At 37.7% G+C, this 24,922-nt stretch overlaps 1 protein-coding gene across 2 annotated transcripts in view; it reads left to right on the top strand.

Moving 5' to 3' along the window:
• ITGA2 (integrin subunit alpha 2) overlaps positions 1-24,922 on the top strand; it is a 68,536-nt gene that overhangs the window by 4,817 nt on the left and 38,797 nt on the right. Inside the window, exons 2-4 of one of the 2 annotated variants that reach the window (XM_042875122.1) lie at positions 14,238-14,361; positions 21,311-21,420; positions 22,874-22,965. In XM_042875122.1, the coding sequence (XP_042731056.1) occupies positions 14,238-14,361; positions 21,311-21,420; positions 22,874-22,965 (326 nt within the window). Of the gene's footprint in view, positions 1-14,237; positions 14,362-21,310; positions 21,421-22,873; positions 22,966-24,922 lie in introns of those variants that run through there. The other variant, XM_042875123.1, reaches the window with a different exon arrangement.

Below are 24,922 nucleotides of genomic sequence, written 5' to 3'. Positions count from 1 at the left end.
CCCAGTGATGCAGAGCTTAGGATTTCAGACCCTATAAAGTGAAAGGAAGAGAATCAACAAGCTTTTCTTTTTTCATGTGTTTAAATAAACTTGTACTGTTCCTGTTCAGATTAGTCAAGGCATCAGAGAACAGTCTCGGCCTAAGTTTTCATTTCTGTTAAAAAGGATAACAGAGCAAGTTTATATTTTTTTAAAAAACATTTAAGTGAAGGACTGACATGGGTTTGTGCTAAATAGTTGTATGAACACACTTTTTCATGGCACTGATAAAAGGGCAATAAAAATAAATGGATGTGAATACACTGGATGTATGATACCTTCTGTCTATATTAACTGAGTGTGCAAGCATATAAAGCAATATGAGATAATGTGCTTTCTGCTCATTCTGCACTCATTTTTTGGAGGTGGTGGATGCTAAAGGAATCTAGAGGAGTTAATATAAGCTGTTTGAGCGCCTGCATCAATTCTACATCAGGATGGTATTTCCCATTTAGCAAATAAATTCAATATTCTGAGTGCCAGCAACTTAGTTTGAGTTAATCTTTTGAGGATACTGAAATGCCATTTAGTGACTTAAGTTAGTTTTATTTTCTTGTGGAGATGCATTTTATTAAAAAATCAGTAAGACTTGCACGCTATTCAGGACCTAAAAGAGGAACAGTACAGGCAAAGAAGTAAGGTAAACACCGTCTCTTTGAATACTGTATGAGCAAAGACATCTTGTGTATAACTGAATGGCATCTGCATGGCTGAATGTCACACATGATAAATGTCACTGATTCTTTCGTCCCTTTCATATCGCTGACAGACAAGGATGAAGGACTTGCAAGTTATGTACAGCCCTGGTGGAAATCTCCTGCCTTATCCCTGATTTATTTTGCCCTTTTAATCCTGCACCCAAGTTTATCATTCTTTCTTTACTTTGTTCAGGATATTTTTATAAATAACATAAATCTCCTTGTTTAATATGGTTGTTTCTGAGGAACAGAGGAAAATTACTGTTCACAGCAAACATCTGGGAGGGAGCATATTTGCACAGTGAAGGGACCATTCTTAAAATGAATAGATCTACTTACAGAAATAGTGGATTTTATTGAGTCTGGTGGTGGAGAAATGCTGAATTAAGTTTTTACTTTTTATCTATCTCATGTATGCTAACATTCTAAAAGACATCTGGCAACAGTTGATGCTATGAGTAAGTTAAGACTGTAACACAAAACTGCGTGGAATCAGTGGAGGTAAGACCACAGATGCCTGAGTGTCTGACTGTCTGGATTAGCTAGTTAAGAATGTTCTCAGCCAACTGCAAGATGATTTCTTATTTGATTGAGGAATAACCAACCTGTGCTTGGTTTATGTGAACTTACCACAGGTATGGGTTCCACTTTTCGGAGTGTTGTGCTGTGCTCCATGTTTTCCACAGTTAAGCCAGGTGGAGTTGCTAACGAGGTGTCTACCTTTTCCAAATATGCAGCAGTCACCTGTAACTTCTCAGTGTTTTGACTATTGTGGTAGCCAATGCATACTGCAGTTCTCCTTTCAACGGTGAAAGTGCGCTAAGAAATTCAAGTGAATTGCATAATTGCTAAAACAACAAATCAGTAAACTACAGAACTTCAAATCTAAATTTCCTTTAAGTTACTGCCTCTTAGTAAGGTAAATGTCTGTGTAGGTGTCTGAATGAGGAAAGCCGATGTCAAGAAGTAGTGGTCTAGTTTCTCAATAATATGAGAAACTAGCAATATGCTACATTATTCTGTGGAAAGAAGGAATCCCCTTCATATAGGCCTGTCTGAAACAGAAAGAAGTAGGCTGTCTTGTCCCTGGTCAATTCATGTGTCCCAGACAGTTAAGAAGTAATGCTGCAATATGTGAGACTCAAGAACATTGTAAAATTTTGCCGTGCGTGTATCTTTATTTGAACTTTCTATTTCAAGAACAGCAGATATCACAGAATCACAGAATTGTATGGGTTGGAAGGGACCTCCAGAGATCATCGAGTCCAACCCCCATAAAGTTGAAGACAGGCACAGCATTTTAACATAGACTTTTGTAAAATTACTTACCCATCTGACCCATACTACTGTTTAACTGTATATGTTAATAAGATGATACATGTACTGCTCTAATAATGAAGACAGCAGTTTAATCCAGTGTATATAGAAGCATAGAATCATTGAATAATCTGAGTTGGAGGGGACCCACAAGGATCATCAAATCCAACTCCACGCACCCACAATCCAAACCCTGTGTCTGAGAGTGTTGTCAGAATGCTCCTTGAAGTCTGGCCTGTTCCAGGGTCCAACCAGTCTCTGGTGAAGAACATCTCCCTAACGCCCAACCTGACCCACTCACCCCTCATCACAGCTCCACGCCATTCCCTGGGGCCCTGTTGCTGTTGCACAGAGCAGAGCTCAGTGCTGCTCTCCGCTTCCTGTGAGGAGCTGCAGCTGCCATCAGGTCTCCCCTCAGCTCCTCTGCTCCTGGCCCAGCAAACCCAGAGACCTCAGCTGCTTCCCATGCATCTTTCCTTTGGACCCTTTCCTATCTTCATAGCCCTCCTTTGGACACTCTACCTTTCCTTCATTATATACAAAGCTAGTAATATCTCCTTTCAGCAACTGAACTAATGGGAAGAATTACTTTACTATGCAGAACAAAAATACTTAAAAAACAGATCAGCTTTTCATACATAATAATGCCTATTGTTACACCTGTATGAAAAGCAAGACACAGAACACCATGTTACTGTAGATCATTCTGAAATGGTAGTAATTAGAGAATGTGCAAATTCTTTAATTACAGTTCCCCTTTTATAAAACATCCTATTCTTAAAAAGTTTGTGTTACAGGCAGTAAACTATAGCACCATGCCTCCTTTTCATCTCTGGTATAAAATTGAGTTATCACTATGTACACTACTTCCATTGCACATGGAACTGATTTATCTATAGTAATAAATTAAATAAATAAATTTTAATAAATAAATTTAGCTAGAATTTAGTTGACCTTTCGTAAAAGGAAAAAAATTAACTGGCCCAATGCTACATTTAACTATGCCAACAAATAGCGTTCACTTTTAGATGAGAAATACATGGAAGTTAAACTTAGAACTGTGGAGATGACTTGACAATAAAATAACTCCCTTATTAAGATGGAGAAAACAATAAACAGAAAAAAAAAAAAAAATCAGTAGCACTGCTTGAATAGTAGTCCGTTAGTAATTCTGCTAATTATAGTGATTTGCTTGACTCCAGCCAAATCCCCTTTCATTTCACCATGTCTATTCACTCCCTTTCTTGTTATTTTGGTTTGTTTTGGTTTCTTTTCCAAACTGCCCAGAGCCAGTTCATCATAGTAACAAATACACTGTGGAAAATACTCTGTGAGTCTCCGGATTTCTCTTTTGACAAAGTTGATTACAACTACAATAGACTTTCTTTCTCTGGCGACAAAAAACAACCGTTCTGCTTTAGTGGAAGTATTACCTCCAGAAAATGGAGATTATTTTCTTAAATGTACATGGATCCCACTCTCAGTTCCCATAATGTAGCATGTCTGCACTCTACAAATGAAGAACTTCCTGAACTCTGATCAAAGATAGCATCACCCACCTGACCACAACCATCTAGATATGCCAGTCTCCGGTGTATGAGTTGAAGGCTGGGACAGTGCACGCTACTGCCTCACAGCACCCGAAATCCACCTACCCTACCCTAGATGCTGCGGGTCAAAGTGGCAGAGCTAATGGAGTCTTTTAGGCACTTTTAACTGCAAAGAAAATATCTGCATGTGAAATAGGAAGGGTCCTCCAAATCAAGCAGTGGGCTGAGGAGAAGTGGTTGGACTCCATCCATCTTGGAAACCTGCATTAGGGGTCTCCTTCCCTTGAGTTATGCGCACGGGAAAAATTCTTTGAAGCAGGGATTTAGGTGATGAGCTCTTTCTCAAGAAAGTGCAGGTACCTGATAAATGATGATAATACTTGGGTCTTACTTAACTCTCACTTAGCTCTCCTTTGAGACTTAGTAGAATGTGAACTCTCCTCTCTCACTTTTCTAGAAGCATCTTTTCTACCAGGCAGCAAAGCGCTAGAGAGGCACTCTCAACCTCTGCTTTTGAAACCTGCTTTGTGTTCATCCCAGGATACATATTTGTGTTTGCAGGCAGACATGCAAAGACACATTTTGCCTGTGGCCTAATGGCTGGAGCATTGAGCTGTGAGGAGTTTTGGGCTGGCCCTTTTGGACTGTTCACGCAATTTACCTTTGGTAAATAGGTAGTGCATTAAAATAAATGCATTAGCTTAGCTTAATAATTCATTTATTTAGGGCAGACATTATTAATCTGGGAACCTGCCACCTGGCCATGCCTGCAGAGTGGATCTCAGTTTGAGAACCTTGCTGTTAGGGGTGTTTTTGCATCTGTATTGTATTTTGAAATTGTATGTGAGTTTGTACTACAAAACCTAGGTGACAGATAATTTTTAGTTCAGTCTGGGTTAGGCAGCTGCTGAAGTCTGGGATTCTTGGGCTGTTTTCTTGACATTAATAAGACCACATTCTGCCTGGTGCCAAAACGGATGGTTATGGTTTCAGTGTTCATTATGGTGAATTTCAGGTCCATGTCTGGGACCACCTAGCATTCAGTCTGCTGGGCTGTGAGCTCTCCTTCTAGCCAGTGAAGACAAATAGTCATTATGTCTACTATAGGAAAACAAAAGATCTGGTAATTATAGCTCTTCCAACTATTGTATTATATATCCTGTGGTGCTTTGGGGTTTTTCTTGTTGCAGGAAGCTAGGGTACCAAATAGCTGATTCAGTTCTTGTGTGTAGCCAAGAAAGCTGAGCTCCTGACCTGCTCTTGAGAAGCTGAGATGGAGGAACAGGGTCCTAAATGTGGTGCCCTGAAGACTGTGCCAACAGAATTGCTCTCAAGCTACTGCAGTCCTCACACTGCAAGCTGTGATTCTGGAATTGTTGTGCAGCAAGTTCCTCAGGCTTTTTGTAATTCAGCATTTTCAGGTGCCATTTAACAGTGATACTGTGTAAAATGATATAGTATTCTTACATTATATCATACACTGAAATTTCTGTGTAACCTAGGGTCTGTTGTGCACAGGAGAACACAGATCTTTTGGTCTTCTTGGTGTCTCTATACAAATATGGATGTTCATCAGTCTGTTAGTACACCTCTACAGCAGCTGAGTGAGTAGGGCACAGAGATAACAGTCTTGGTTTCTGTGTAATGACTTGCATTTCCTGTCTTACAGTCCTTAAGCAGCTCATGCTGCTCTGTCTGTATTTGGAAATAGGAAATGTTGGTGGCTTGAGCAAAGCTGATAATGTGAGTGTGAGGAAGGAGTATATGCTGGAGTGAAAAGTCATTTTTTTATCATAGAGAAGCACATGAAGTATTTTTTGATGATTGGTGCTTTGAAAGCAAATGGCACAAATGCGTATATAGCATGTATGTGTGTACAACTTGTTAGCCATGTATCCTTTTAATCTCTTTGTGGTACTACTAAGAACAAATTGTGACAGTGTAATCCTGTCTGTTGTACCCAGATCAAGGAAGAGAAGAAAACAAAGTGCAAGTCATTTTGAGAAGATGCAATTCCTGTGAGTTCTCTGTGGAAGAAAGTTATTCCCACTGGATTTAAGGATGGAAGTATGGCAGGATAATAATTCTGTGTCCAAGTACTTGCTGTCCTGATTAGAAGCACATAGGAAGTTGTCAGTCCAGCAGGAGCTTCTACTGAATGTGACTTTGGAATCAGTCCTTCTGCGTACAAGAGGTTGTTGAGGTTTCCTAGCTCCAGCTGAAGAGCAGCACACTGGTCTATTCTGGAAATGGAGGAGAGCAGTGTGTAGGCAAGAAACAGGAAACTATCAAGACAGACTTTCCAAGAGTAATTAATGCAGTTGTGGGTAGATTTAGGTAGATCTCATACAGCAACTTTGTAGTACTGCCAAAGCAGTTAAAGAGACAGCAGCATTCTCCCAGGCTTTTCTGCCTTTCATTCACAACTTGAATTATATCCTGTCTGCGTTCATAGCAGGTTACTGGTAACCCTTTGGTGCAGTTTCTCATAAACAGTTGTGATTCAAAGGCAGTGAATCATACTTTCACACACACAGAAGCTTTCAGGCTCAGAGCTGACCTACTTCCGGGACAACACAGTTGGACGATGAAGCCAAGGAAACTTTTCAGAGGGAGGAAAAGGAGGGGAAAGAATAGGGATGGGAGGGAGGATTTGTAACTAAATGAATCATTGTTTAACCTTTCTTCTTTTGGTTGTGGTTTCAAATTTGTTTATACTCTAACCTGTCTCAGTTAATTATTAAATAGTTTGAGATATTGTACCTAATGGGAAGAATAATTAAGGCTCAAGATAAAAATAAATAAACGAATAGAAGAAAAAATGCTAAAATAATCAAGTTTTACCTTTTAAGACTCAAATGTAATGAAATATCAACAAAGTAATTGAAGTGGGGATTGGCCTTTAATACAAAAAATACAATGTCTTGCCAATTGCATTCTTTTCTCCTTTTGATTTCCTCTCTAAGTTTTGCTTTTTTTTTTTTTTAAGATGGTTTTTCTCAATGAGAGATATGCCCGATTTAAAATAAAACTGATGAATGTAATGATAAAAGTGGTGTTTCAGTGCATGAGTTGAAGATTTCTAAATGTTGCTTTAAATATATACTTATGAGGTTGTGCACATTGGAGAAAAGAGTACAAACTCAGCAAAACTCTAATGAGAAATTATTTTTCAGTTATCTTGACCTTTGCAGGTGAGCATTAGTAAAACTTTCCAATATACAGACTGGGTTCAAATGTCTGAGTACAGTAAAGATATATAAAAAGTGTGTTTCATATTTACATTCAGAAAAGCCCAAATGAGTGCATCCACTACAGAATTACTTGCTTCCCGTGAAAATAACTTCGTTTGATATGCATGCATAAAATGCACACAGCAATACAGTAATGCTGACAGCTAATTTGCTATTAGGAGGAAAAAAAAAAAAAAGAAATTCATTTTTGGTCAAATTTGCTCCCTGTAGAAGCTTATTGCAGAGACAACTACTTGGTGGCTTGTAGAAGGCACAGTGAAGAATATCTGTGCTGCAATTCAACAGAATCAAGTAATTGCATGATGGTTGCTTTATTCTCTAAGTGTTCACAGTCTTGTCAGTAAAACCTTAAAAAACATAATGCACTTTCAGAGCTGCTCAATTATGGGTTCTTTCTGCAACAACAGTTGACTAATTTCGGTTGGATTATTGCTGTGATAGCACAAGTTCTGAATAGTAAGGGAATAACTTTATTTTTATACCAAAATGCCTTTTAGAAAAAGTAATAAAATAACACTGAATATATTTAATGAAGCAAATACTTCCTGACTGCACTCTTTCATAACTTTATTACTTTCTCTTCCTGCCTTCATTCCACCTTTCTGCTCAGTATTTCAAGGACAGGAGGTGATTATAGTGTGAGGAAAAGCTGTGAGTGCCTATACTCCCTTGCTAATTTTGGAATCCAAATTCAGCTATCTTTGCAGAGGAATGAAAACAGTAACAATAACAGCTGGCATTGGGATGAGGCAAAAGTGCCTTTACCAGTTTTATAACAAGTAAAGAGATTCAACATAAGCTTGTGTATTACAAAATACCAGAATATCAACCCCTGAAAGAGCACCTAGAATTGCTTCAGAACGATTACAGAAAGATACAGAAAGAATGCAGTCTCCACCAAATCCACCAAAATGTGCAGTCCAGGAAAGGTATGGCCAGAAGAAACAGGAGTTACCATGTTCTCTCCTGCGTCGCACCACTTCTACACTTTCTATTCTTAGGAGGAAAAAATCTTTGAGAACAAAGGGAAAAATCTCTTGGTAGAATTTTCTTTGGTGTGGAGATTCTCCTGGAGAAGACCAATGTGAAAGGGCTATCAAACTTGTCTTCTGGAAAAACTAGATACTCTAAAAATTGCTAGGCTAAGCAATTTAGGCAATGTAGGTTATACACATCTTACTGGCTGCCAATCTATGAAACTGCTTCAGGAAGCAGACAATCACTCAGTGTGATTGTCACCCAGTGACTTTTTTTTAATATTATTTTCCAAAGCAGATCGTGGACTTAAAAGACCACACAGGAATGTGTGAAATACTATCATGGTTTTACTATAATGCTATACTGTGACCTTTATCTTCTTCAATGACTACAGGCATAATCCTTCCACTCCTGAATTCTTAATGTTTTTTTTGTTGTTGTTTTTTTTTTTGCTTGTATGTAGGTGTAGGCAGTAATACTATTTTATATCCCCTACATAAGATAGAGTTAACCAAATTAACTCTTGTGCCAGTTCTGTGGGTTTTTTTTTGTTTGTTTTGTTTTTTCAATTCACCATCATTGCAGTTTGGTGACAAATCTGGCAGAGGTAGTTTACACTGCATATGTGTTTGCCAGGTTCTGCTGCCCTGTGGTGCGAGGGTTTCTGAAGCTGTGATGCTGCACAGTGCAGCTGTAGCTGTGGCTATGCATAGGGCAGAGTAGGACTTCACATAGGGGCCAACAGTGTTTCCTCTCCTGACACCATTAATGGAATGAAGGCTCATGCATAAAGACTACCCGTAGCTTTAGCTGGATTATGCAGTGAACTTTCTCAGTAGTGGCTTTTTATGTTTTGGCTTTTTGTTGTTTTAGTTTTTTGAACAAATTACCATGTAATTGGGGAAAAAGATGATGAATTTCCTATCACTTGAGAATTTTCTGCTGACAAGGCTAATACTGGATAAATTTAATACTAATGATTAGTATGAAGTGGGTCTTTATAGATTCAGTGATCAAGTTCCTGCATGTATTCTCTTTTCTTTATACTGTGAGTGCAAGACTTGTTTAATATAAACTAAACAATAGTAAATGCCTTTATTGTACTATATATCTGAGCTGAGACTTAGTAAAAATGGTACTGTGTGATTATAGGATTCTATTGTGTATTATCACCATTTCAAACAGTAGCATCACCTTTTAAGTGTAGTTCTGATGACTGAAAATTCAGTTTCAGTATTCAGACTTAAAACAAAATGATGTGGTTATTATTACAGTATGAAACAAAATGCAGACCAATAAGATTCTTACTATATTTTTAAAAACTATTACAAACTTGCCTGGCAAACCAAGTAAGGTCCAAGGCAGGGCCACAGGGCTTGTGAAGGGCTTGGAGAATATGCCCTACCAGGAGAGACTGAAGGAACTGGGGAAAAGGAGGCTGAGGGGAGACCTTATTGCTCTCTTCCAGTAGCTGAAAGGAGCTTACAGCAAGAGCGGGGTTGGTGTCTTCTCACTGGTGACGAGTTAAAGGAGGAGGGGAAATGGCCTCAAGTTGTGCCAGGGTAAGTTTGGGTTGGATATCAGGAAACACTTTTTTACAGAAAGGGTTGTAAAGCACCGGAATAGGCTCCCCAGGGAGGTGGTGGTGTCACACATTCCTGAATGTGTTTAAAAACCATTTAGATGTGATGCTCAGGGACATGATTTAGCAGAGGGTTGTTAGAGTGAGGGCAGTATGGTTAGGTCCATGGTTGGACTCGATGATCTGTGAGGTCTTTTCCAACCTGAATGATTCTATGATTCTATGACTCCATTAGACACACAGAGTCATGTTTCTTTTTTTTTCTTCTCATCTTACTATTTAACCTTTATTTTTTGTTTTGCTCCTTAATAAAAAGAGAGGGTTACAGCCACTATTGTTATAACCACTACATTGAATGATTGATTACTCAGTATTTTATACTTGCTCACTGAAATCTCTGTATTTTGCTTACAGAACCAAACCAATTACAAACTCAGGGTACCTTATATAAGCCACTGCTTCAAGAAACTTGCTTCAACTTGTACTTACTAGTACAATAGTAGCGAAGACGTAATAGCCATTATTAGACATGCCTTTTATAGTTACAGAAGAATTCCCACATGTTCAGGCTTAAAGGTGCTCAGTCAGGACTTGTATTATTTTTCATCCTGCTAGAAGCAAGAAAACAGAGGTGCAGATGTATAAAAGCAGCAGCACTACTATATTGCATCTCTCATATGCAGTAGAATATAATCATTGAAGTATAGTAATTCCCAGAAAAAAAATATGCAGTGCAGACTGGTACTGGAGTTTCATTAGATATCCTGCAGTCTCTTTTATTCCATTAAGGATTTTTTTCTAACTACTGTTTTTTTCTGAAATGTTGCTCGGAGCCACACTGCCTGATGAAGCTGTCCTTTTTGAACCAAAGTGCCTATGTTCCCTATCCAGCCTGTAAAGAGAAAAAAAGCAAAAAACACACTGAAGTCTTCAGAGGCCCTTTCAGAAACTTTGGTCTTGCATCTGGCTTCATTTGTTCCATGAAGTCTGTTTATTTGACTGTAATTAGGTTGTCATTTACAGACTGAAGTTGCAAAGTGGATTTTTCCTTGCCCAACTAATTTCTCATTGTAATTGTTAGGTCACAAAGTAATATTCTGTCACCAAAAGTTATTGAAATCCAGATAGTGGATTAGTTTTCTTTATTCTGAGATATTCAGATTATCAAAGTTCATTTCCTGAAGGCAGAAACAGATACTGAATCTTTCAGCCTAGAATATGCAGTACTTTGAACTCAGATTCTTCAGTAGTTGACATTCCTTTAATGCATAAGAAACCTTCTTATTCTGGAACAGTCTTAAAATAGGTTTGCAGCAAACAGCATTTTCTTTTTTTCTTTCTTTTTTTCTTTTTTTTCTTGCTACAAATGCTTGAATTTCTTGTTCTGAGTAGTGTGCATAGATAGATGTACAAAATGCATAAAATATGTCTTTATACTGTAAGCACAATATGAAATTGAGAAAAAAGCAGGAAAATGCCTGCTATGTTATTCTTCTCTAGACCTTACTACAGCCATAGGATTCTTTTGGCTCTTCACTCCAAAGCCAAGGTTTATTTGCATGTACACTACCTGATGTGTGGGACATAAATTTAAAATAAAATATCTGCTAATAATTATCAAAATATGGAGCATAAAATGACTGTCACTGAAATACATTTATACTATGGTTCCCTTAATAATGTCAGAAGTGAGTCAGATGTACTTGCCTGCTTTTCTACTTTGATTTTGCAAGTAGTCATGCAGCAAGTAGTATTAAAAAGCAAAGCTGATATACAAGAATATTGCAGATGGCACTGCCTCCCTAGACATTCCATTTTCTGGTTTCTTTTTTAACTTCACCTTATTTTTTTTAAATGTGATTGGTCTGAGGAGGACTGCAGTGCCCACATGAAGGCAAGGGGAGAGATGGACAAGCAGTGTGCAACCCAGCCAGTGTTTTCTCAAACCCTATCTAATTCGACACCATGCCCTATATGAAATACAGTCAACATGGGAATTTCTCTTCAGGCTCTTATTTGTGGCGTCTGGTGTTTGGAGTTTTATAAACTTCTGTCAATTTTTGCCCTCACTCTTGCATTTAATAATACCATAATCTCGGACACATGAGGAGGAATCTTCAATGCATTTGCACCTAAGCTGGCTAAGTTGCACTTAGAATATATTTAGCTAAGTAACAATTCATCTAGCAGGCTAGAAATAACATATGTCTTTGAAACACAGGAGCACTAAAGTATGATTGTACTCCCTTTTACCCAGTGACAACTGGGCAGTGACAGCAGCAGTATTAAGATGTATTCACTCAAGTCATACAAACAGAAGTCTATCTTTTGGCACCTTATTGCAGAGCTGCAGGTGTCATCTGGGATAGCTACAGTGTTGGTAGATGACATCAAGAAGATAAAATCTTTATTTTAAGATAATTTTTTTTTTTATTTTCTGTTAGACAAGTAGGGCTCTCCCTATCCTCTGTGCCCAACTCCATCCAGGTAAGGCATAGCCACATGTTGCACTGCTTCCTAATAGCACATGTACAGCAACTGATGATAGCAGTAACTCAGTGCAAGGATGCAGAGATGAGCATACAGACTTGGAAAACCGTACAGTATGCTTCTAAGTGACATATTTTGGCCCTTCATTCCAAATACAAGCTTTATTTGTATGTATATCACCTAATTTGTAGAGTTATTCTTTCCCTGAATTTGCATGAGGAAGTCAAAATATATGATGGCATTGTGGTAGAGCCTTCCATGGTCTTTGAGAATGAGTCACTACCAAATGATACTCGATTTGGACCAGAAGATTTCCAGAGGTCCCTTCCAACCTCAACCATTCTGTGATTCTATGATTCTGTGATTTCTCACCAAGTGTAATGTAACTTAAAAACAATAGACACCAAAGTAAAAATACATAGGATGGGACACAAGCAAAATATTTTGATAAAATACAAACATGTTAGATCACCAAAGAATTAGTGGCAAAGTTTCCACAGTAATCTTAATTTACATATGGTCAATATCTGTCTCTCCTTTTCTCTAATTCCCTAAACCTAGATTTGAGGTGTAACTTTAAGTGGTTGTAATTACTGTCAAAAGTATTGCAATACACAGAGTAGTGTGTCTGTACACACACTTCTCCAGTCTCAAGTAACATGGCTGAGAAAATACTTTTTCTCTCTAATGATGTTTCTCAAGGAACTGTATTTCTAGCAAAAAGCAATTGTTTGGTTTCCAAAGGCCATCTGTAGATAGTGGTTGTTTGAAATAACTAATGTATGATTTCCTGTTTTGAGTTTGTGGTCAAAAAGTAGTAAGTGTGTGAGTTGCATTTACTCTTTTGCATAACCTCTGTGCTTTCTATTCCATGGCTGTGATATGTAAGTCATTGAAATTTTTTACATGTAGTGAACTTTACTTGCAAACCTGCAGTTGTGATTTTGATGTTATCACTATGATGTTGTTACTGTTGTTACTATTACAGCTAAGCTGCTGTGATGGGCTACTGTATGCCAATTTAATTGTGGTTGAACTCTACTGAAGCTGTTTTAGGGACCTGGAAGAGTGAAAAACCAACAATTAGCACTCCACACATCAAAGATAGAGAAATACAATTTAAGATCAGATTTTCAAGTGCAAAAGATTGGTACATACCTCCTTAAAGGATCAATGTTATAAGGGATTGTTATAAAGACCTCTACTTTACTACAGAATGACTCGTACTGAAAAACTGTGATGAGACATATTTTGTATGTAGAGTAGATAAAACACTTCCTGTCTGGATAGACAGGAAGGGAGGGAAAGCATCAGGGATGTTGTTTAACCACTGTGCAACTCCGTGAACTAACCTACCTGAGAACCTCAGCAGTGCAAACAGAGGTCACCATTTCTTCCTTTGCTGTCATTTTCAGAGGCTTTCCTGGGACACTAAGGTGTCCATGAGCTTATTCTTGGGAGCCCACCATTGTTTCAATCTTTCTGCGTGGAAGGCAGAATAATCAACTTGTGGCAATTAGTGATTTCTAATTACATACAGTGTGTAATAATAAAATTCCTGCAACTTCTGTAGTAGACATTCTTCTTAACATCCTCTTACAGGCCTTCATCAGATATATTTCAGGTCCTTTATGAATGAGGAGTGAATCCCTGCACTTCCCAACACAAAGTAATTAACATCACGGTCACAGCAAAGTGAGGTTTCAATATTAAGTCCTGTAGTTTATTAATACTGTGATAACTTCCATGTTTGTATTTCTAAGTTTTCCTGTTTGGACAACCGTTCTGGCTGTTTGGACAGAAAACAAACATGCTGTGATAATGAAATGACTCAAAACCATAGGTTCTCTGATGCAGTAGGTAATCTGATTTTGTTCCAGTATTTCAAACATTAAATTTCAGAGAGACACTAGAATACAAACAGTATCAATAATTACTTTCTGTGAACTTTCATTTCAGCATTCCTCAGCAGGCAGCTGATGCGTTTGAGTGGGACACAGGCTTATGTCTTAATGTAAAGAACCTCTGAATCACATTTCCTGCTTCGCTTCAACTAAAATGCTCTCATTAGTAATGCCTCAAGATTTGCCGAGCAAAACAGTGAATGAGTCATTAACCTACAATATTATAACACCTGTGCAGCATACTAGACAGGCTGTACACATGGCAGGGCAGATGGATGCCATAGGCTGTCTTTTATTGCATGTGTCAAAGGCTGTGTTTTTTTTTCTTCTGTTGTGGCAGTTGGCACAGATGAAAAAACGTTTTCACCAGCATCTAAATTCTTCTTTAATTGCTTCTGTGGTAATAATAATCTTTTTTCTAACAGGTTTTCTTCATAATTGCTGTGAAGCCTACAATGTTGGGCTCCTTAAAGCAAAAATATTTTCTGGTCCATCAAGAGAGCAGTTTGGATATGCAGTTCAACAGTTCATAAATGAGCAAGGCAAATGGTAAGCAGTTTGAATATCTTGAAAATGTCAAACTAAATGGGTAGCAAAAAAGCCTGCAACTTATTTTTATTGTATGATTCCAGATTTCAGTTAAGTGACTTTCAATTAGTTCATTCTTATATTAATCTTTTTACTAGTAAATACTGACCTTATCAAAACAAAAGCGAAAATGTTCTGAAGATGCATTCATGTGAATGCTCCGGTTCTTTTCTCCTCTACACAATGTAATCTGAAGTCTTTATCTCCTTTAACCTTTTACTTTCCCCTCCAATATATGACTCTCCTCAGACTCACAATTACTTGTAGCATTTTAATTCTGATCTCAGTCGCTCTTGTAGCCATAACATACCTATTATACACTGTATATGTTAAGGATATTTTCTGCTTTAATGTTAGCAAAGTTAACACAAACCAATAGGAATAAGGATTCCCAGTTATTAAAATTAACTGAACTTAAACTTTGTACATCTTTTTCTGATACGATATTGTTTGCTTCTTAAGGGCAACGTGTCATAATGTAATCTTAGCAAAGGATGTCTGCTGCATTTCCTCAAGCATAAAATTTCATGTGAAGTCCTCTATTGCCACAACATTCAGCTTAATGAGTAACTAGTAAAATATTTTTTCTGGTATTGATGGTTCCAAAAAGAACTTTAAAATATTAAACCATGTACATTTAAACACATTGTACTTTTTCCTTCTGCAGTCTCAGCAACCACAAAGCTTAAGACATCTTTTATGGCAGGGACCAATGGGAAGTCATACAAGCTATACATATTATCATAAGCTGAGATAATATTTTAGATGCGTCATTCTCTACAGATTGAAACAGTATCATAACCAAAGAAACAACAAACTGGTATGTTTAATTGATGATGGACAGATAGTAAGTAGCTGAACTATTTTTCAGTAAAAAGAAAGATGGAAATGCATATGAAGATCTCAGTGTTTGCAAAAGCCCAGACAAAACTGTAAAAGCTAGCAGAGATGCTTTACTATGCAGAGTCACTGCTCTAAGCACAGTTTGTTGCATATGGAACAGTGTAAGACTTCCTTGGTCCCACTGCTTCTCTTGCATTACCTTGTTTACCGCTGATGACCAGGAGACAAAGCAAGAGAGCACAGCTGTATCCCGAGTAGAAGCTCAGTGTTTCCTCTCACCCCTTTGAGCATGAAATTCCCCTGCTTCTCTCTGGTTGCAGTAACAGTTTCTTGCTGTGTTTCTGCCTGCCTTAATTATGTGTTTAGCCACCCATAGTTCTGAGCACTCTTTCTTCTGTGTGAAACTATTGAAGGAGAGAAAGAATGTTTGCCCAAAGTCAATTAAATGCTTTGGTATTTTCTGAAAAAATTGTCATGCATTTCATCCTTATAAATTTCTCTTTAAGCTTACAACAGGAACACCAGGTTCAGGACTGAACTAAGGCATTTTTTGTTCTTTTATTGTCTCTGTTTTATAATTAGTTCCAATATAATAACTCCTTCACTACAAATTTACTGGCTGGTATGCTGAAGTTGGGAAAGAAAGTAAATTTGGATTTACTTTCCCTATCTGTTTTCCCATCTATGTGAGTATTATGAAATTGGGGCTGTATTCTGCAAGTAAGCACTTCTTCATCATTTATTCATTCACCGCGTAATGTCTGACCATGATTCCAAAACTTGGAAGAATTCTATTAGCAGCTGTTTCAGTAACCATGGCTTGTTATAGACTCTTAATGAAGAAGAGCTCTTTTCAGTCTTCCTCTCAAGTAACCATTAAACATGCAGGAAAAAACATCACTCCCATTTTACTCTCTCGTTCTTTTCTTATCTAAGCTATTTTCTTTTTACTGGGGCAATAGCACTTTTGCTTGTGCATGTTATTTAAAAGCACTCAAGCTGCTTTAGAGTTGATTTTTCCTATAGGTGATGCACTGACTGCAGTCTACGTACGGAGCACTGGCTGACATATCTAAGCTAGGAGGGAGGTAGGCAAATTGAGGCCTTGCACAACGGTGAGATGCTGCCTGGTATCAGAAAGGAACATTTATCACTATGTGCTTTTTGACAAGACCATAACTGTGCAGCAAGTGTGTGATGCACTTGTAAAATCTATTTAGGCACAGTAGAGTTTCTCTCCACATCAAACATCACAGGTGGCAGCTCTCTCCAAGGGAGAGATTGTCCAGAATCTGAGATCCGCAAGGATTTCATCACTTCCTAGACTTTCCTTTGAATATAGTAGGGGCTACTGTATGTAGGGAAGCTGTGACACAAACCAGCAAGGGAGCCCTTTTTGTGTAGAGTCAGAAGATCCAGGATAATTGGACACTGATCTGCTGTGCATTGATGGCATGTGATGCTTGTAAATAAGGACAGATTTGCAAGCCATGCAAAGCTCAAGCTTTTCATAGTGTCTGGTGGGAATTTTCAGACAGGAACTCTTTAATGAGGTCAAATAAAATTGTGAAAGCTGAAGAAACTTGTCAAATAGAAAAAAAAGAGGCAGATAGTCATGGAAGTAATAAGCCACAGCAGAAGCATCACTGAGTTTATAATATGGCTCTTCTTGTCATGAGATTATTTGCATTTGAGTCTTAAATTGAGAATAAATTCTCTGTTATTGCATTAAGTATTGTGAGATACATTCCACAATAGAACTAATAGACTGAAATTTCAGTGTGTGATATAAAAGTGCAGCCACTCTACTCTGTTGTACATGTGTGCTTAGGATTTGGGATTTTTTAATTTTGTTTTGCAACATACAGTATGGATTTTGCATTTTTTATATTTTTGTTACACTTAATATCATGTCAGTTATGAAATGCCTTGACATGCCCTATCATTTCTAGAGCATCACATCTGTTGATCTGCTGACTTGTTCAACCAAAAAGACATTTTGACAAAAACACACATTTCTTGAGCAATTTCATTGAAATTGATACATTTACATACTATAATTAAGAGAATGCATTTTGGCCAATTTTATTTTATTTTTTAACAAAATGCTGCCATTATTACAACTCTTGCTTTTAAGTGTCAGCAGCAACTGCTAACACTGGATTCACAGCCTTTTGCTTTATCAACTGTGTGACCTAGTTTCCCTTTTCCCAGCTTCTGTCTTCATGGCTTTCTATGTCTATCGGTCTGAATTCTTGCCATAATTCACAGTTTATGAGATTTTGAGTATCTTCTTCAAAGAGTTGGAAATTTTAGATGGTGATCAGGGCTTTAGGATGTGTAGAGAAGCAGCTATGACAGTGAAAAGATTCCTGATCTTTGTATCTATTCATCACTTCCTGTAGTTGAAGGGAAAAGAACCAGATGATTTAAGAGGTCCTTTCTACTTTTATTACTGCAATTTGCAGCTAGTCTTCTCTGTTTAGAAATTGCACAAAAGAACAAATGCATTTTAAAAAGTCAACAAGGCAACATTAAATTTAAAAACTGCTTTGACAACAGCTGGGAATGTAGCCCTTCACCCTGAATTCTGATGTTTTTTGCAACATCACACTTTGCCAGTTACTCGCTTTGTCATGGTGTAATTTCATGGAAATAATTCCCATTACACTTTGATCTGCCTCTCCTTCAGCCTGTGTGGTATGGCGTTGCTGCTGAACTTTACTTGACTTCTTGCTTTGTATATAGCGTTGGAGACTGATTAAAGAGCTGACTAATGAAATCCGTGCCAATACTACACAGTGATCACAATGGTATTGTGTAAAGCTACTCTACAAAGATACATAATGAAGTTTTGTTAAAATAAATATTTAACCCATGCCTAAGACGGGCCCATAATTAATGCACTGTGCATGATACAATTTATTTTAAAACAAGTATTTTCAAGTATTTTAGTAATCATTTTTTGCATTCTTTCCTGATACATTCTGTTTCACTCTGTTTTGTCTACATCCTGTTTAATCAAAGTAAATAAATGTTTTTGTCGCTAGCAGGATGCTAGTCAGATACTCTCTTTCTTCATTTCTGATTTTTTTGAAAGATACGCATTTTCCCAGAACACTGTTGTGTAACTGTGTACTGTAACAGTTTCTTTTACTTCTACTTTTTAAATACAATGAGGATTACTGATTTAGAAGATGAAGACTGGTACTAAACTCACGTAAGTCTCGGGATATAAAAGAAACCATCATTACGTTATCTCCTAGGTAGGATCTTCATATAGACAAAAAAAAAATCACTGTAGGCTAGGCATGGCAGAAATTGTTTAATCATTTTTTCTCAAGAAAATATTGATGAAAGTTTAGTTAAATCAAATAAGAAAAGATGTTAAATATTTAATTTCTGAAAATCAGAGTGTCAGTAATAATCAGTTTTAAGTGTTAAATTCTGTGTATAGATGCATTTTTTTGCTTGCGGTGTAATTGTGTGTTGAGATTTGTGGGTCTTACAAATCTATATTGAAGGCTAATTCCAGCAAAGGGAAGGTATGAAAATAACATCCAGAACACTAGGAGGAATGTAAACTAAATAAAAGCTATAATTACATTTGCTTTAGGCACAGTTTGCATAGATATTGTTTTGAGGAGAGAATTAGAGCAGCTTATTTTTTTAGCTTAGTTTTTCTTTGTTTGGTCTGCACAACAAAACAATTGGTGTCTTTCTGCAAGATAATTGAGAAGTGGACAGGTATTTTTAAAATATTCCTACACAATGGCAATTGAGTTAATAAAGGAGAAGAACGTTATTTGTGTCATCAGGTTTGCATTTGGCTGATGTGAAATAAACTAAAAAATACAGATAGCAGTATTTCCTTTAAGAAATCTCAATTATGGAATCATAGAATTTCCTGAATTGGAAGGGACCTATAAGGATCATCCATTTCAACCCCTGGCTCCATACTGAACCACTCAAAAATCTGACTGTATATCTGAGAGCCTTGTGTAGACTTGAAGGACTCAAACTTTTGTTCTTGCATCTAAAACTATGTGTTTTCATCAAAGCAATTTTACTTGAACTAGTTACAAAATTGGAGCAATAAAATCAGGTAGTCTTCCAAAAAATTAGTAGCATACCATCATTCAAGAAAGCTGCTTCAAAGCATAGTTATTTCATAAAATAATTTATTTTACAGTGCAAAATATTTACAACACCTACCTGTGAAATTTTAGGGAATGGCAGTTGACATGATGAACAGAAAAAAAGATGTACTGTTTGTCCTTTTTACTGTCCCACAAAGGCATTAATTATTACCATAGATTATGCTTCATGAAAGGAAAGTCATATTGCTGCTCTCTGATCACCTATTTTTTGTTGGTTTGTGTGTGTGTGTTTGTAGAGATCATGTTCGTATAGTGGTATTTTGTCTTGCCCTCATTTTGTTGCTCATTAAACTGTGTAAATAATTGTCTTCCCCCAGAGCTCCACTACCCTATGCTGCCTGTTAGTTGCACTCTCTCAGAGAATAGTGCTAGAAGACAGGTGTTCTTCAGCAGCATTTCCACGGGTTGAATTTGTTGGTTTTGTGAACGCTTTCAGACAAAATGTGAGAGATGTTTTGAGGAATAGGCTCTGGAGAGGGAATGTTAACTGCAAATGAAGAAAAGTGCTGGGGAGAGTGAGTCATTTCATACTACTACCATAAATTACTGAAGTTTTAACTTTCTTGTTCAGGATTAAATACTTCACGCAGCAGTCTGTTATCACCTGCAGTATTTTCTTTCTTACTCAGTGTTGTCAAGGTGTGGCAGCTTTCAAGTTCAGACATAAGAACCATACTGTTGCTGAGCAGAGCCTGAAGGAAGTGCTTCTTGTCAGTTAAAAGAATAACTTAAAAGGAAGCAGTTAACTGTTACCTGATGGGAGAATCAAATTCTTTCTCTCTCCTTCCATAAGGCATATATTTCTAAATTTGTATGCACTGGTGTACATTAACACCTGTGCTTTATTTCTTCTGACATGGTGACCCAGTGTCACAAGTCAGTTAGGTTCAACCCAAGTCCCACAGGCTCCATGTGGCCCAGCACAGCTTGCAATGCAGCTGCCTGCTGTCTAGCCTGGGCTCAAAACTCTCAGCACCACTGGAACACTGGTGCACTATTAACCCTATCGATGCTGAAAGCAGGACATGGGGTGCAACACAGTGCCAGCTCAAGCTGCCACTGAAGAACACTGATGCAATAGTTTCACAAAAACAGGGTCAAATAGCCCACCAACTTTATGATTTTGCTGCTTTCCTTTTTTAGGTTTTAATAAAAAGATATTTAAAAAATATTTTTTTTTGTTGTTATTTATATACATTGACTACATTTATATATTTTATGAGGGCTGCTCTGAAAGTAACATCTCTTACTTTAGGATGTTGGACCACAATGTCAGAGGTGGGTGTTGGTGTTATGTCATTAGAGATTAAACCTTCCCACCAATATCCTATTACATTTCATTGCCTTGTGACAAATGGCAGCAGAAGGGCAGTCTGACTACCAGTCAGCGAATGTGAGCAGTGAGGAAGCGTGAGGTATGTTTCAGCAGAGGCAACAACAGTGGATCGCCTTCACTGATACAAATTGCGTAGCTAACAGTGGTGACTGTCGAAAAATAGAACTTCCTGGCTGACAACTTGCTCTATCAAATGATGTTTGTGCACTTTGTATCCATTGTAGTTTCCATGGAAATAAAGAGGAGGCACTACTTTTGGAGCAACCTAAATATATATACAATTCCTCTTCACTCAGTGCAGTGCATACTAGCCAAAAGGTTGGACACCCATGGGATAAGTGCTTGGGGCAGTATGCTCCTAGAGGCATTCCTGTCGGGGTTTCCAGTCATCACTCAACTGTATTAACGTATAAGTAAAGTAAAACCCAGCATCCAAACAACTCTGGAGAAAACTCCTGAAAGTCTTAGGTGCTATATCTGGTGGAAGCCTCCTTACCTGATCCCCTCAGCTTTAATTGCGTCAATGCTGCTGGCCCTTTTGGCATGGTAAAAGACATTCCTGTTGTTTCAGGTTGCTGGTTGGCTCACCCTGGAGTGGCTATCCAGCAAATAGAACCGGAGATATCTATGCATGTCCTGTTGGTACACCCAAAACCACGTGTAAAAAATTGAACTTGCAAGGTAAGTTACAGTGAATAATGCCTCATTGCAATTATTCAGGCTTTTCTCATTTTTGTACCAGGTGCATCTATCTAATGAAATAGCTGGAAGCTAGTAAGACCAGTAGCAAAAGCACATAACAGCAGTGTAAGCATGAATGTTGCTTAAGAGGAATTCAGAGGAATTTCATTTTCAATGACAAGTCCAGTATTCAGTGGTCTCAGATTCCTTGAAGAATAAAAATATTTTTCTCTTGTCTTTTTCACTTAACTGTTTCTGAGTTCTAAAATTAACTGTTGGTGAATGTTTACGCATATTTTTTTACAATTGACCTTATGATACTGATGTGAGCTTTTTTTTTTAATCTTTCTGTCATTTATTTCAAGTATTTTTAATTAATGATCATAGAATCGTAGAATGACCTGGGTTGAAAATGACCACAAAGACCATCTGGTTTCAACCCCCCCTGCTATGTGCAGAGTTGCCAACCAGCAGACCAGGCTGCCCGGAGCCACATCCAGCCTGGCCTTGAATGCTTCCAGGGATGGGGCATCCACAGCCTCCTTGGGCAACCTGTTCCAGTGCTTCACCACCCTCTGTGTGAAAAACTTCCTCCTAATATCTAACCTAAACCTCCCCTCAGTTTAAATTTCAGTTTAAAATATTCCCCCTTGTTCTATCACTATCCACCCTCATAAACAGTCATTCTCCCTCGTGTTTATATGCTCTTTAATAAAATAAAACTAAAAAAAAAATAAAAATTAGTAATATGGTTACTATTATTATTAGTGTTTTCTATATCTTTTCTGGAACACTTTTTGTTCTGCCTTTATAAACACTTAGATTCTTTGTCATTTGTAGCAGCCCTGTTAACAGGGTTAGCAGTATTAATATTTATAAGACTTTTACTTAATACTTGGGGATTCTTATTACATTCTCATTTCAAATTTCATTTGGTCAGTGTATGAAGGCATTTCTGCTTTGTGTGTTTATAGACTAAGTATGAGATTCCCTTTTGCATACAGTGAAAATAAGTACAGCACAGTATAATAGTTTAGATGTGTACTTCATGTTTAATTGTGGTGACATATCTGTTCTCCACTGTTTCTTTCACATTTTTGTCTGAAGTGTGCTACTGAATAAGGGCAGCCTTAGTATCCTGAGGAATGTAACAGGAGCTGCTCAGCTGCATCTATGAAGCCAGCCAAAAATGCTTAGTTGGAAGGAAGACAATTTCTTCCTCTCCTGTGCCTTTGCTCTTTTGGGAGCAGGTACTTTAAATGGCCCTACTTAATGTCTATTACTAGCTAGCAAATTTATGACAAAGATTAGTTTTCATTTTTTTGTCTCAAAATATTATGCAGGTGTTTGGAAGAAGCGTGTTAGATTCTAAGACACGAAGGAATTGTAACTGACTGAATTGCTTCTGTTCCTCAGCTACTGTTTTGCCACTTTTTATTTCTTTTTATTACAGCTTTAATAAATATTCCAAATGTAACTGAGATAAAGGAAGACATGAACCTTGGCTTGACACTGATCCAGAACTCAAAAACAGGAGGATTTTTGGTATGTATTGAGGATACATTCAATAGATACAGAAATTCATGAAGACAATGAAGAAACTAGAATTTCTGTAGTTTCTAGTTAAGCCTGAGCCAGATGTGTTTCATTATGCAGCCTTGATAAATACATACTTCGGATGATTTAAAGTCAAGCTCTTATTTCCTAGGATCCATGCAGGTTGTCTTTCACACTTGTCAAAATACCATATGGAAGAAAGCCACCAAACATATAATTAAAGATTTTGTAATTCAGGTCAGAAAACATTTGCAGGAGCATTTCCACCATGGGCCTGTAAGGTAGTCTCATATAGCTTTGGTTATGCTTTCAGAAGAGAAATGAGACCTCTCCTCCGTATTAAGCACTTGCACTACTCTCCTGAAATGTTAAGATTTCCAGTCCTGTGGGTCTGCTTTTTGCTTTAGCAGTGTGGTTTATTTGAATAGTGAAGTAGAGGGAGTGAGTTTTTATGTGTATATTGTGAAAACTTCTCCTAGAATTCTGTGCAATTGGGATGTAGTAACTGAGAGTAAATTCAGGCCTGTTTTGTACACAGTTATACAGTTAGCCATAGGCTTGAAAACTCTTGAAAAGTAGATATGTACCAGTTTATGATGTACAAATGGTAATCAAGTGAAACAGTACTGGAAAATGAGATTTGAACATCCCTTTAAGCTTGTTATTTTTCAGTTGCATCTTCCTAGTAATCATGAAATTATTCAACTGTTTATATTCACCACCATATAACCCAGTTCACTGAACTACTACGATAGATGCAGATTTAATTACAAGCTTTCCAGCAGTTCTATTAGTGTTACTTAGGTGGATCATAAGCTCAGAGTACAGCAACAGTTCTCTGTTCTCACACAGATGGACTGTGTGATCCTATCTTTTGAGTAATATCTCTAATTAAAATTAACACTGTCCCCTGCATAACTACTTTAACCAGTATCAGTGACTGAGGCAGTATAAAACATCTCACAAAGGAAAAAATGCATTTTCTAGCAATACGTGAACTTTTTCAGTTAAAAAGAATTTCCCGATTCATGTGGCTCTGATGATTATCCAAACTGCATGAAGTAGCAAGGCAAAGCAAAACACACAGGAAAAAAGTGGAATGCTAAGGCATGAACTATTTGCCACATCTTTGGGAAAGGAAGTTCTTTCTGAAAGAGTGAGTATTAGAGATGGGTGCTTATCTGTGTCTCAGCTGTCTTGAATTTCAAAAGCCCTGTCATTTACGTACACTAGCATTGATCAATAAGTGGAGACTATCTTTGCTCCTAATTGCACGTTGCTGCTAACCAGGACTTCACTCTGGGACACATCTCTGGGAGCTGGGCTCTGCAATGGGCTCTCTGTACCATGCTCAGGACTTCCTATCCAGCTCATGCTTCATCCTCCCGTGGCTGCCTCTCTCCCAGGCTCCAAACTTTTGTGCCCATGCCTGCTCCTCTTCAGAGCTCTTTCCAGACTGCTCAGATCCTGGCATGTCTGTGTTGCAGCTTGAGGGCTCTGTGTGTTCAGCTTTTTGATGTCATGTGATTGCTTCCCACAGTGATCTAACAAACCAGGCAGTCATTTGCACATGCTTGTTACATTTTTTTGTAGGAAGGCTTAGTCCTGCTGAATAGTGTTTAAGAGTTTAATTCCTCTGATGGCTAACAAATTTTTATTTTTTTAACTTCCAGGCTTCGTTCCTAGCAGTTTGTTCTTGGGACACTGTTGTTCAGTAATTTGAAGGAGCTCCCACCAATCCCCAGGATATAAAATCTCACTTCAGTATTTAATACGGCATTCTCTTTCATTCTTTTCTTTGCTGGCCAAACAGGTTTTTGGATGAAATGAGATTTTTAAAATATATCTGTCTTGAATACTACAAACCAGATGTATGCTGTACTCCACATGAATCTCTCCTGGACACAGCACAGTGTATTTAGTACCTCCCTGTCTCAATTGCAAG

The sequence above is a fragment of the Lagopus leucura genome, unplaced genomic scaffold (assembly GCF_019238085.1).
Source record: "Lagopus leucura isolate 7727_CA_CO unplaced genomic scaffold, USGS_WTPT01 Super-Scaffold_100014, whole genome shotgun sequence".
Lineage (NCBI taxonomy): Eukaryota > Metazoa > Chordata > Aves > Galliformes > Phasianidae > Lagopus > Lagopus leucura.
Note: the sequence above shows the minus strand (reverse complement) of the source record. Positions and strands in the feature narration are given on the sequence as shown.